The following is a 13,333-nucleotide window of genomic DNA, read 5'->3' as shown; positions in this document are numbered from 1 at the left end:
TACTTGCCTCAAGCTACATTGCTAGTAAATAAGCATGGAGGGTTTCACATTCTGTGATCTGGCTTCTCAATCTCAGGAGCTTTTCACTGCATGGTGTAGTTCAGCCATGTCACTATCTCATTAGTGAAGAAGAAACTGAGACTCTGAAATTGCCTCAAGGAACACAGTGATGGGGAACCGTCCTCGTAGGTCCTGCACATTGAAGTGATCATGCCTTTATAGGGAGGACTCAGCTGTCCTGGACTGTGGGCTCCTTTCTGCTTGGGACATGTTTCATCTTCTGAGGTTGCTGGCATCCCCCCCCCCCACCAAGCTTCAGTTCCCAGGGAACTCCTGAAGTGTGCTGTCTCAGGTTCATGCAGTCTACAAAGGTCTTAGGTAATGAATACAGTAAAACAGGAAATTACTAGTTTTAGGGGCTGTTGCGTTACCTGAACAGGGGCATTAGGAGGTCAGCTCTCTGCGTTAAGGCATTTAAGTAATTAAAAATAAATACCTGGAGTTGGTAGAGATGAATGGTAGAGATATGGAAAAAATTGGAGAAGGGGGAGTCAGGGCTTGATTTAATCAAAATATAATTAATAATAAGTGGTTATAAAAGTAAGAGACAGAGGGCTTTGGTGAGGGTTATAACAAACTGTAGTAGATGTTGCATAGTACAGTGCTGTGGCCCCAGTCTCTACTGTGTTAGTATGTATCATGGAAAGAGCCTGGAAAAGAGCAGGTTGGTGCACAGCTCTCAGGAGGGAGATGAATTGAACTCAGGTGTCCCCAGTCAGTTGTCAGAGAGGACTTTGTTATAGAATGGAGCAAAACTGTCTCCCACCCCTCTTCCTGCCTTGTGATGTGATCTCTTCTGCATGTACAAATATGATTTCTGTTCTCCTGCCATGCTATTTCCCAGCCAAAAGCATTTACTAGAAGTGTAGTTGTTGAAACTGTTCAACCTTGGACTTTATGTCTCTCAACCTCTCTGCCAAGTAAGTCCATCTTAGAGCAAATAAGTAAATAAACAACTAGTTGATTACTCATGCTACACTTAAGTCCCCATGGGACTTATGTTCAGTTGCAGGTGATAGAAGAATGAACAGCAACATTGCCAAAAGAAAGTCAGCTCACATGACTGAAAAGCCACCCTCTCAACCCCCCAGCCAGATCCAGTTCCAAGCTTTATCTGGTCTGAGGCGTGTGCATGTTTCAGCCACTGGCCCTTTTCCACTCACTGCTGCTTTCATTCAGAAGCAGCTGTTGTTTAAGGTGCCGTGCCTACTTTCTTCCAAGCTCAAATGCAGCAGCAGAGCAGGCTTGCTTTCACTCCACAGTCCCAGTATTGTTCCTGGTTGCCTGCTTTGGTGGCTCTGATTTGCTTATAGGATCAACTCTAAGCCAATCACTGTGGCCTGGTAGGTGAGCTGCGTGAATCGGCTGTCTTAAGACTGTCTAAAACAGGTGTTGACAAGAGTCCATCTCTGTTAAAATTGCATAGACAGAGAGCAAGGAAAGATCCCACCTCCTTTGGCAGAAGATGGTAGGCAGGACTAAGCAGGGGAGGCTCATCTCCATCTACAGAAGAAAACAGCCTGGTCTCTGCTCCAGTGAAGCATCTGGGTGGGTTATAAGACTGACAGTATACAAGTCACCATGCCATAAATGAATACATCCAGTTGAGATAAGTCCTATGTAGAATACATAGCTAGTTTCAGAAAAAAATTTTTGCTAGGTGATGACATCTCTTACCCTGTCATGTACAAATTGGACGTGTTTGTCTCCAAAAGTCAATATGATAAAGACTGTTCACTGGGTGGTGTGCTTAGAGGGCGGACAAACCTTGGAAGGCTATTGGGAGTGTGACCTTGAATGGGATTATTGGGAATGGTCATGGGGTTACTCATCACTTCTCTTTGGGTTCCTCCCCAGAAGACAAGCATGTTCCCCACATCCCATTCGACCTACAGTGGGTCTGCCTGACCATAAGCAAACTTGTCTTTTATTTATTTTTATGCTGACCATCTAAGGTGCTTTTCATAGAGACGCTGACCTGCACAAGTGGCCTTAGTGATTAGAACCTGGCACATCAGCTGTGAACAGACAGAGTCGGGGCAATAATGCCTCTTGTGCGTAAGTGTACCTGGAGGTGGGAAGCCTATCTACTAAAAGCCTTGTCTCAGCAGTTAGCCATGGTTCAATTTCATTTGGAAGTATAAAAAAGTGAACGTGTTTGAGCACATTCATCACAATTGCTGTGGCTTTCGGATGCTTTGAGAAACCGTTGAGAATGAAGAGCTTAATAACTCCAGCCTTCTTAATGATATTGTCTGCAAAGTGTGGCAATAAGAAAGGAAAGTCACAAAAAACGAATGAGAAATAGCTAAGTGGTAATGGGGGAGTTGTCAGCCGGTGAGGCGAAGCCTCGGCAAAAGCTTTAAGAAATATGCGCGTCAGATAAATTGAGACTCATAAAAAGGGAACCGGGGCAGCTGGCCTGCCTGCACGCCTTTTCTTTCTCAGAGTGAAGCCCTGGCAGAGAAATAAAAAGAGCTCATTTGGTTACTTGGGTGGCTTCAGTTCCTGGTTAATGATTTCCAAGGATGGAATTGGGGTTGAGAAGGAGACGGAGCCCTGGGTCAGGTTTGAGGCTGTGTGAACCGGCAGATTTATGGGTCTGTTAGAGCATGGCACTTATGAAGTGCCCTCCTTTTGCTGAAGAAATATTTTGGTAGCGATCATGATGCTCATGGTATTTGAGAGCATCTGAGTGGGATTTTGGACAGAAGTTACGGGGTGTCAGAATGTGTCTACTTAAGATTTATACTTAAAATGCAGCAACACAGGAAACTAGGCTCCTGACTGCAAATGCCAGATTTTGGACAGTAAGGTCTTACTGGTAGGAGGGTGGAGGTGGTATGGCTTGTTTTCTAACTCAGTATACATCCTTGCTTCTGCACTATCCTTTTGCAGTAGCCAGTGACCCTGGGCAACTCCAAGGAAGGGCTTGTCTCCTGATAGTGGTCCTGTCATTTCTTGATGATGCTCAATAGAGGGCACTGTGGTTATTGAGCTGCTATGAGCTCTAGACTCCTGCAGGGAGATTCAGGTGTCCTCCTTCATTCCCATTAAGGGTCCAGGTAGGCATCGAGGCTGTTTGCTTTGGGGCATTACTATAGCTGTGACATCTGAAGTGTGTAAAGGAGAACAAGATCAGCTGGGTTTGTGTCTCAGTTATGGTAACAGTATCCTACTTCCCACCATGGTCATAGTCTCCATGAGCCTCCCTTTATGCTCTATGTCTTTGGGTTCTGTGTCCATGGATTTACCGAGGACAGAAATATATATATATATATATATATATATTTATAATTGGATCCAATTGATACACCCCCCCCCCCACAATTGAATTAGATATTACGTGCCATCTAGAGATGACTAAAAGTATCCAATATGGAAGGTTTTCATAGGTTATGTGCAAATACTGGGTCAGGTTATATGGATGGATCCTGGAATCACCTTCCTCAGATACACAGGGGTCACTGAACTTAATCTCTCAGTGTCTGGTAATGAGTCTGTTGTGGGGCAATGGGCTACACACTGACAGCCTGGTCTCCAGTTGAGTTTAGATCTTGAACCCCTGTGGGACCTGGTAGGTGGTAATTTCCACCTACATGGGACAGAAGGCATTTGATCATGTCTCCTGGACCCCTGGCTCCTGTCGAAGTTACCGTCCCCACAGCCCCCACAGGAGAGGCACATGGCTATCAGCCATGTAGGAACAGCACCAAGCCTTCCCACATGCAAATAAGGTTTCCCCCAAACTCTCTGCCCATGCCAATGAGAGGTAACTGCTGTCGAACCCTGGATCACCACCCCAGGGAATTAAAGGTACGCGAGAACTATTCCTTTGTCTGAGTCTTGTTCCAAGACCTGTATGTAACACTTGGGAAGAGATCTTCTCTCCCAAAGAGTCACCGGAGGTTCTGCCGCACTCCTCACTGGATCATTGGATAGTCAGCTTTGTGTCAGCCCGACCCTGCCTGACTCAGTTCAGAGCAGCTCGGAGTTACTGAGTGACCTGGAAGGCACAGCAGAGAATTCATCTTCCTGCCTGCACTCTTTTCACTTTGATGGAACCCTTGCACCAGGCCTGGACAGAGATATCCATGGAAAACCTCTGGTACCCAGGCCCACAGTCTGTCTGTATTTGAAAGACTTCAAAACTGGGTACCGTTTCTTCTTTGTAGATTCTAATTGCTGTCTCCTTTCTCCACATCACACCCCTGGGCATACCCAAGGGTGGTTAGCCTTTCCTCAGTCTGCACCTAGAGTGCTGGTCCTAGCTCACCTAGAGCTCAGCCAGCCAAGAAGCTTCTATGCACTTCTGGGTTAAGTCTACTTGGGGAAGAACTGGTTATGCTAATCCACACCATGCTCACACAATCCTCTTGATTCCTTCATGGGAGGCTCTGGGGAGAATTGACTGCCAGTCAGAGTGTTCCTCTCTCCTGCCTCTGCCATTCATTTGCTGTGAGACCTTGATAAGTAACCCAGTCTTTTTATGCTTTGCTTTTTACCCTGCAAAATGAGGGGTGTGGATATCTGCCTCAAAAGACCAGTGTGAAGCCTTAGCAAACTAAAGCTGGATACCTCGCAGAACAGTGGTTAGCACAGTGCCAATGTCTCATATATACCAGCCCAGGGACTGCACTTACTCTGTGCTACTTATTGATAGCCCAAGTCCAGACACATTTCTAGAAATGGGGATAGAGTGGAAGAAAAAGAAAATCCAGAAGGTTGTTGTGCTATTAGGTCTTAGATTTGTGAAATATGATAATTTTAATATAAACTACCACTGTCAAAACCATACATTTAAGGTAATTACATGATGTGCTGTAGTAGTATTGCCTACGTTTTTGTTGCTCCTTCTTTATTTTTTCTTTTGTGACAGGGTATCATGTAGGTCAGATTGACCTTAAACTCTCTGAAAATGACTTTGAATGTCTAATCCTCTGGCTTCCACTCCCAAGTGCTGGGATTATAGGCTGTGGTTTATGCCATCAACTCCAGTTTATGTGGTGCTAAGGATGGAGCCTCCTCATCTGTGCATGCTTGTTAAGCACTCTGTCATTTGGGCTCCACAGCCATCCTTTGCTCAGACTTTTAAATTGTTCCTAGAGAGATGTAAACAAATGGAACTTGATTTTCTAACATGCTTTGATTTATTTGGTTTTTATTTATTCTCTCTCTCTCTCTCTCTCTCTCAATCTCTCTCTCTCTCTCTCTCTCTCTCTCTCTCTGTGTGTGTGTGTGTGTGTGTGTGTGTGTGTGTGTGTGCCCAGGGAAGAGGTCATTGAATCCCCCTGGAACTGGAGTTTGAGACCATTGGGAACCAATGGAAATCCATCTTTGATCCTCTGTAGGAGCAGAAAGCACTCATGACTGCTGAGCCATCTCACTAGCCCTTAACTTGAATGTTTTGATAAGCAATCTCCCTTACTCTGGACTCTTACTTACTATTAATGATGAACAAAACTCATATAATCTTTCCATGACAGTTTTATATAATGATGTCAGACAATCACACGGTATACTGTAAATTGGCATACTTTTTATGTTTTAGTTGAAACTGGTAAATAGCAAGAGTGAGATGGCCAAACCCACTGGTCTAAGTTAAGTGCCCCAGCCTACAAGTTGGAAGGAGAGAATCAACTCCAGTTTGTCCTCCGACTTTCAAATGTCTGCACCATGGTGCTTTCCCGCACATACATGTAAAAAAAGTGACCATCAATTTTTTGGATCAGAAAAAAGTAGTCATGTGTCTTTGGTATGCATATCTTTCAGTTTAGCTCTTTTACCTTCTGGTGAAAGATCAATCGTTTAAGCTCACAGTCCACCTTCTTGCTTTGATGGGACTAACTTCAGTCCTCTTTCCAAGATGGGGTCTTAGTGCAAGACCCCATTAGTGAAGGAGCCTTGGGAGGGAGTCATAGAAAGTTATCCTCTGGGCCTTGTCACCTGTGTTCACTATTCCCACTGAGATGATCCATAGCTGGTAGAATAATGGTCTTATTTTTGGCATGGCAGGCCTCAGGGGTACTTCTCTACCCTGATCAGACCAAACAACCTGGATATTTTGGACATTGTACAATTCATCATCTTCCATCAATGACTTTTAGCTGAGGCCATTCACCTTCAAGTGCAACTCTGAGGTCATCTTTCCCCTTTACTTGATGGTCCCTTAGGAGGCTGGACCTTTGGGAGAACCCTAGCTGCAGAAAGTTGACGTCATTAACCACTCCTTCCTTCCCTCAACCCCATAACTAACCATTATCAGAAGAAACAAGGCTGCCCCCATTTATTGAGTTACTGAACTTTATCTTTGCCTTTCACTTGCATTCTTTTCTCTCCAGCAAATAGCCATCCTGCCAGGTAAGTGTAACACAGTCTGCTGAAAGAGTTCTTATATATGCACTTTCTTCTACGGATCCATATGTGCTTGGCTTCAGACCCTCGAGTGATATCAAACTCCAGTATATTAAGTCCATTTTATAACTGTGTAGTATATGCATATCAGCCATCTATATCCCCATGCATATGTTGTCTTAGATGACTTACACTGCTGAATAAGATATATGTGCTATATACACAGGTGTTATATGATATGGCTTAGAAAATCATGAGAAGAAAAAAGTTGTCTTTTTTCCTGTCTCCTGATGTTGTCTTTGGTTGTTGCAGAACCTGCAGGTATATAGAGGGCAAACTATGTGAGTGACATGTGAGTGACATACATGTGAGTGACATATGCATGTGTCACCTACAGGGGAGAACTTCTGGTCACTTCTTTCCTCTCATGGTAATGTGATTTGACCTTCTTGCTTCTCTGTGACTAAGTTTTTATGTAAAATTAATTCTCCTGACCTTTTCCAGGGGAAGTATTTCCAGCTCTATAGAACTTTCTCTTCTGGATGTATGCAGTGTTTACAGACATAGAGGCTGGCTTCCTGAGATGGCTGGAGTCCTAGTCAGTGCTCTATTGCTGCTAAGAGACACCATGACTACAGCAACTCTAATAAAGGAAATTATTTAACTGGGGATGACTTAGAGTTCAGACTTTTAGTCCATTGCTGTCATGGTGGCCATCAAGCTGGAGAATAACTGAGAGTTATACATCCAGTTCCATGGGTGGCAGGAACAGAGAAACACTGGATTCAGCTTAAGCATTGGAGACCTCAAAGCCCACCCCCAGAGACACACTTCCTCCAACAAGGCCACACGTCCTAGTAGTTCTACTCTCTGCTGACCTAGACTATGTCTGTATCGTGCTGAGTTTTGATTCTGTTCTTAGTGAAGGTGGCCCTGGGTGGTCTCACCTTAGCTTCTTGTGGTCATGTTTAGCCCTCCAGTTTCATTGAGTCAGCCTCTTGCTTTCTAATCCTTAGAGAGCATCCTTAGGGAGCATCCTTAGATCCATCTGTCTGTTTCTGTCATCCTCCGTAGGCTCTTATGCCATGAAGGTTTGTGTTAGTGTCTTGTTCCCATCACTGTTTGTAACTGCAAGTTGTCATAGTCTATTTGGATGGCTATAACAGCTATCTGAGTCTGGGTAATCTATAAGGAGTATACATTTATTTACTTACCATACTGAGAGCTAGAAAGTACAAGGTCAAGTAGAGGTGCCCACTGAGGGCACTGAGGTCAAGAAGAAAAGGTTGGGTGGGCACAGCAACAATCTTGAGGAGCTCTGTGTGCTGTGCAAGTGCAGACCCCTCTCTTCCACCAGGTGGGATCCTGATTCCAAACGCTTTATCTATCTCTTCTTCCATTTGTTGCTTATCTGTTAATTTCTCAGCACTTCGTTAGTTCTGTGATGTAAAAGGAGTCTCAATGTGTTTACTATTCAGTTAATCTTGTCTTTCATACTTTGTTGAATTCTTTTCCTCATTCATTTTCTGCTTCCATTATCTTTTGATTTCTGCTATTGCCCTGTCCTGGTTAGTTCTTTGCCAACTTGACACAAGCTGAAACTATTTGGGAGGAAGACTCTCAGTTGAGGAAATGATTCCATTGGTTTGGCCTGTAAGCAGATATGTAAAACAAGGCCCAGTGCTCTGCAGGCATTGCTCCTCACATTTAGGTGGTTCTTGGTGATCTAAGAAGGAAGGCTGGGCAAATCACAGGGACCAAGCCTTTGTTCAGATTCTGCTTCTAACTCCTGCCTTGAGTTCCTTCCTATCCTGACTTCCCTCAGTGATGTACCGCAACTGTAAACCAATAAAACCTTCCTTCTCAAATTGTTTTTGGTTATAGTGTTTATCGGAAAAATAGAAACCAAAATAGGACACCTCCTCCCTTAAGACCTTTCTTCCCCCTCTGCAGGAATGACTCATTTCTAGTCCTGGATTCTATAGGTACTCCAAATTAAACACACATGTATAAAGATTTGATGCTAGAATACATACTTGAGTGGGAAAAACACGTTTGTCTTTCTGAGTCTGGGTTACTCCACTTATTTTCCAACCATCCATCTTGCTGCAAATTCCATCATTTCATTTTCTTTTACAGCTGAATAGAATTCCACTGTGTATAGGTACTGAATGTTCATTATCTATTATAATTGATCTTAAGAAACTCTTGTCTGTTCTCATTGTGCTGTGATATTAGTTTTGTTTGTTTGTTTGTTTTTAGACTGACCTACAACATGTACTCACGATTCCTTCTGGATTCTCACATTCTCTGCCAGGGAATAGTTTCTTTCTTTTTTTTTCTGAAATATATCCTTTAATAATTAACTTCCTCAAATTACTTTTCTGAGGATGACTTTGTTGTACCCATCTCCTTGAAAGATTGTCTTATTAAATGTAGTTGTTTTGCTCTTAGCACACTGACTATATTAATCTATTTTCCTATGGCTTCTGTTACTGCAACTGAGAAGTTACCCTGTTTGATCTTTATTAGAAATCTGCCTGTTCTCCCTGGTTGACAAAGGGAATATTAAGTATCTCTGTACAATGTTGACACATGCCTTTGATGGTTCTCAACCACTCAGTTTTAAGACCTCCCTCTCTCTGCCCTCCCTTCTCTTCTTGCTTCCTTTCCAGGATTAGAATATACAGTTGTCAGAGTTTCTGTTTTGTCCTCCATGTCTCTGAACCTCCTGAGATTCTGTCCACTTGCTTAACATTACATTTATGTGAGTGGCCCATGAATAGACTTTGTTACTCTTTCAACGCATGTTTTCCTGTTAACACCTTGCAAATGTTCCCCTTGCTGTTTACATACAATCAACCAAGCTATCAAGTCACACTTCTTGTTCCTCTTCAGTGCCTCAATGCAGTCTACCCTAATTTCTCTTTTATTGTGTTTTCTAGCATTTCTGTCCTTTATGAGTTAACACAGTGTAGAGAGCAAAGAACCCTGCACTTGGAGGTCTGAGGAGGTCTGAAGACCCAAGTCCAAATCTGGACTTTACCCTCACCATTTCCATGCCCTTGGGAAATCTTGAACCTTTGCATTCTCTGTTACAGTCTGCTGATATTAAGATGTTATTGAAGACTAGACGAGATGGGCATCATAGTATGTCTAGCTAGTGAGTTTCTTGTGGCTCTTAGTACAGTCTTTGACTGTCATGCCTCATAATGGAACTGTTTATAATCAATTCATGATGAGAGAACTAGATACCAATGTCATGACTTAGAAATGTAGTAATGATGTGGTTCCTAGGATAGGAAGACCCTAACATATGCACAGCCTTGTTTTAGAATCATTTCTGGTTTTGTAACAGAATACCTGAATAAGATGCAATTTAGGGGATAAAGTATTTATTTGGCTTATAGTTCTAGGTTACAGTCCATCACTGTAGGGTAAATCAGGGCCATGACCTTGAAGCTGATGGTCACATTACTTCTACAGTCCAGAGCAGAAAAAAGTAAAATTTGCATGCTTAGTGCTCAGCTAGGTTTCTCTACTTTTATACAGCCCAGGACCTCAAACTAGGGAATGGTGTTACCCACTTTTCTGGTGTATATACCCACTTTTCTGTATAGATGTGCATACAAGCCAGACTTATCTAGATAGTCTCTTGAGATTTTACATTGTGTCAAGTTGACAGTTAAAACTATCACAACTCCAGAGCCTGACCAGTACAGATGCAGATGTTGACAGCCAACCATTGGACTGAGCACGGGGACCCCAATGGAGGAGTTAGGGGAAGGACTGAAGGAACTGAAGGGGTTTGCAACCCCATAGGAAGAACAACAATATCAACCAGCCAGACCTCCCCGCCCCCCGAGCTCCCAGGGACAAAACCACCAACCAAAGAGTGCACATGGAGGAACTCATGGCACCAGCCAAGTATGTAGCAGAGGATGGCCTTTTCTGGCATCAATGGAGTGAAGGCCCTTGGTCCTGTGGAGGCTTGATGTCCCAGCTTAGGGGAATGCTAGGGAGGTGAGGTGGAAGTGGATGGGTGGGTGGGTGGGTGAGCACCCTCATAGAAGCAGGGGGAGGGGGAAATGGGGGTCTGTGGAGGGGAAACCGGGAAGGGGGATAACATTTGAAAAGTAAATAAATAAAATAACCAATAAAAAACCTATCACAACTGATTTTTCTGTGCTTCTGATATATCTCTCTGGTCCATCTCTGCATGGCACAATGTACTCTTTTTTTTTTTTTAAGCTATTCTGTTGCTATGAGGCCTTCCTTCTCTCCTGGACTATCCACTTACTTTGCCTAGTTGGGGAGAGCTGGCCAGCTTGGTTGCCATTCTTCCGAGTCCTGGTAGAGAACATGAGCAGTAGCCCGTAAGCATGTTGACTGTCTTTAAAAGCAGCATTTGGTAGTGTGGGTGCATTGTCCCCTGCCTCAGGAATAAGGAACATAAAGGGTGCATACATTTTCAAGTGGTCCAGTAGGTGCGCAGAGGGGGATTTGCTGCAATTCATTGCTCTTCTAAAACAGTAGAACATGACAAGACTCAGCAAACCCATAACTATTACTAGGATCAAAACCACCTAACCAACACAAAACATTTGAAACTTTTTATTGGACTTGAAAACTACAGTAGGTCTGGGTTGAGTCACGCAAATATCGAAGAGCACTGGAGCAGTTAAGATTTTGGCAGAAGATCTCTTGGTGAGGGAAGTATTGAAGAATGAATATACTTTTTCTGGTTCCCTCTCTCCTCCCTACCCCCTGCTCTTCAGGGTTTGACTTAGCAAATACTTTCCTTCTCACAGTCATGTGGGTGAAGGCAGCTTCATAAAAGCACTTCTAGAGGTTGCTGCCAATGCATATGTAATTCCAAAGAAAGACCTGACTTTTATACTTTCGTGGTACCACATGGCATAGGCCAAAGTACCTTAGAAGGTTCTAATTCTTGTGTTAAATAGAGTTATATTATTTTACCCACTAAAAAAACTTGTTCTCAGTGTGCATAGACATTCGGAGGAATCTTTGATCATATATAGGGACTACATATGCCTCAGACAGCTATGAAGAAGATTATAAACATACCCCAGGCATTATGATTGTGCATTATTTTAGAGTGAGCTTTGTTGCTGGCAGTTTTGTGTTTCAATATCACAAGGTTGGACACTCCTGCTGTAGAAGAAAACACCATTTGGATTTCATCTACTGAACCCAGTCAATGTGGCATGGTCCTCCATCATTCTGGCTAGTCATTAACTCTGGGCTTTAAGGCTCTCTAGTATTTGTAATCAATAGATGCTATAATTCCAGTTCATTAGTAATTCCTTGCTTACCCAATTAATCCAAATTAGTGTGGTTTAATTTGGATAAGAGCATGCTTCACTCTGGTCCCTGTAGAAATTCTATCCCCAGCCTCATTGCTGGTTGTTCTGGGTCAGTAGACTTTTGCAGAAGCAGAGACCAGCTAATTCCCCAAGACCCCTTTCCTCCTTCCCACAGCCTGGAAAACATGGTTGGTCTGTGAAATGAGCCAGAGAGAAAGGGGCAGTCAATGGTTTGGCAGAGAAGTAGAAGATGCAAAAACCTACCAAGGCTTTTTAATTTTTACTTCTCATTTTCTTCTTTTGAATTAGGAATTATTAGCCGAGAGAGTGCAGAAGACCTTCTGGAGAATATGACCGAGGGAGCATTTCTAGTCCGGGTCAGTGAGAAGATCTGGGGTTATACCCTGTCCTACCGCCTGCAGAGAGGCTTCAAACACTTCCTTGTGGATGCTTCTGGGGACTTCTACAGCTTTCTGGGAGTGGACCCTAATCGCCATGCCACCCTAACAGATCTCATTGATTTCCACAAGGTAACTCTCTTTGAAGGGTTAGTTGGGCATGGAACTGGCAGGAACTTTGGTTGAAGAAAGCCTGGAGCAAGTGCAGCAGATAGAGATAGACTTCAAGATAAGGCTGTAGAGTCTCAGAACTATGGCATATTGAGGTAGAAGAGACCACTGGCTGTCCAGAGCAGCTCTGGGGCTCATGGTCTTCCCCTGTCTTGTGCCTTAACTGGCACTGTGTTCCTGTAATTCTATTCCCAGGCTTCTCTTCTCTAACTGTCTGAGGGCTGTCTGTTGTTAGCACAAGGAGATGGCAGCTGGCTCTATGTCCAAGTCCTTCTCTTAGTCTCAGGAACACCCCTCTGAACTACCCCTATCCAGAGCAGCTTTGAAGCTAGCTGGAGTGCAGGAAACAGTCATGTGGCCATAGCAACTTAGATCCACAGTAGAGTCACCACTGTTCTTGTCTGAATTTGTTTTCATCCTTGGGGCATGTCTGTCCTTGGATATGTCACTTAGTCCTACTGAGCCTCAGCATCCCCTGCATTTGTTGTCATTACAATAGAGCGCACCATATTGGGAAATTTATAAGGAAAAGAAATCCAGTTTTTATACCTTTGGAGTGTGAGAAGTCCAAGATGGAAGGACCATCACTCAAGGAGGGTTTTCTTACTACACTGTCTCCTGGCAAAATGTGGAAGAGCAAAGCAGGGTGAGAGAACAAGAGACTGGGCAAATGTAAGAGGGGGCCACATCTGGATCCATGGAGATGGCTCAGTGGGTACAGTATTGCGGTATGAGCATGAGACCTGAGCTCAGAGCCCCAACACCCACATGGAAGCCAGTCATGGCAGCATACGCGTCCTGTACTGTAAGTGCTGGTTTGGGGGTGTGATAGTAGAGACATGCAGATCCTGAGGGCCCATTTTCCAGTCAGTATAGCCAAAATGGCAAGCTCCAGGTTCAGAGGAGAGGCTCTGTCTCAAAAAACTAAGCAGGAGAGTGATGTCTGTCCTCCACACAGGTAAGCTTGCTTCTGTGCACACACACACACACACACACACACACACACACACACACACACACACA

At 43.7% G+C, this 13,333-nt stretch overlaps 1 protein-coding gene across 1 annotated transcript in view; it reads left to right on the top strand.

Annotated features, from left to right (window-relative positions):
- Nucleotides 1-13,333, top strand: part of Sh2d4b (SH2 domain containing 4B) — a 78,000-nt gene that overhangs the window by 56,742 nt on the left and 7,925 nt on the right. Inside the window, exon 7 of the mRNA XM_021182485.2 lies at nucleotides 12,051-12,271. Within this exon, the coding sequence (XP_021038144.1) occupies nucleotides 12,051-12,271 (221 nt within the window). The remainder of the gene's footprint in view (nucleotides 1-12,050; nucleotides 12,272-13,333) is intronic.

The sequence above is a fragment of the Mus caroli genome, chromosome 14 (genome assembly GCF_900094665.2).
Source record: "Mus caroli chromosome 14, CAROLI_EIJ_v1.1, whole genome shotgun sequence".
Taxonomy (NCBI): Eukaryota; Metazoa; Chordata; class Mammalia; order Rodentia; family Muridae; genus Mus; species Mus caroli.
Note: the sequence above shows the minus strand (reverse complement) of the source record. Positions and strands in the feature narration are given on the sequence as shown.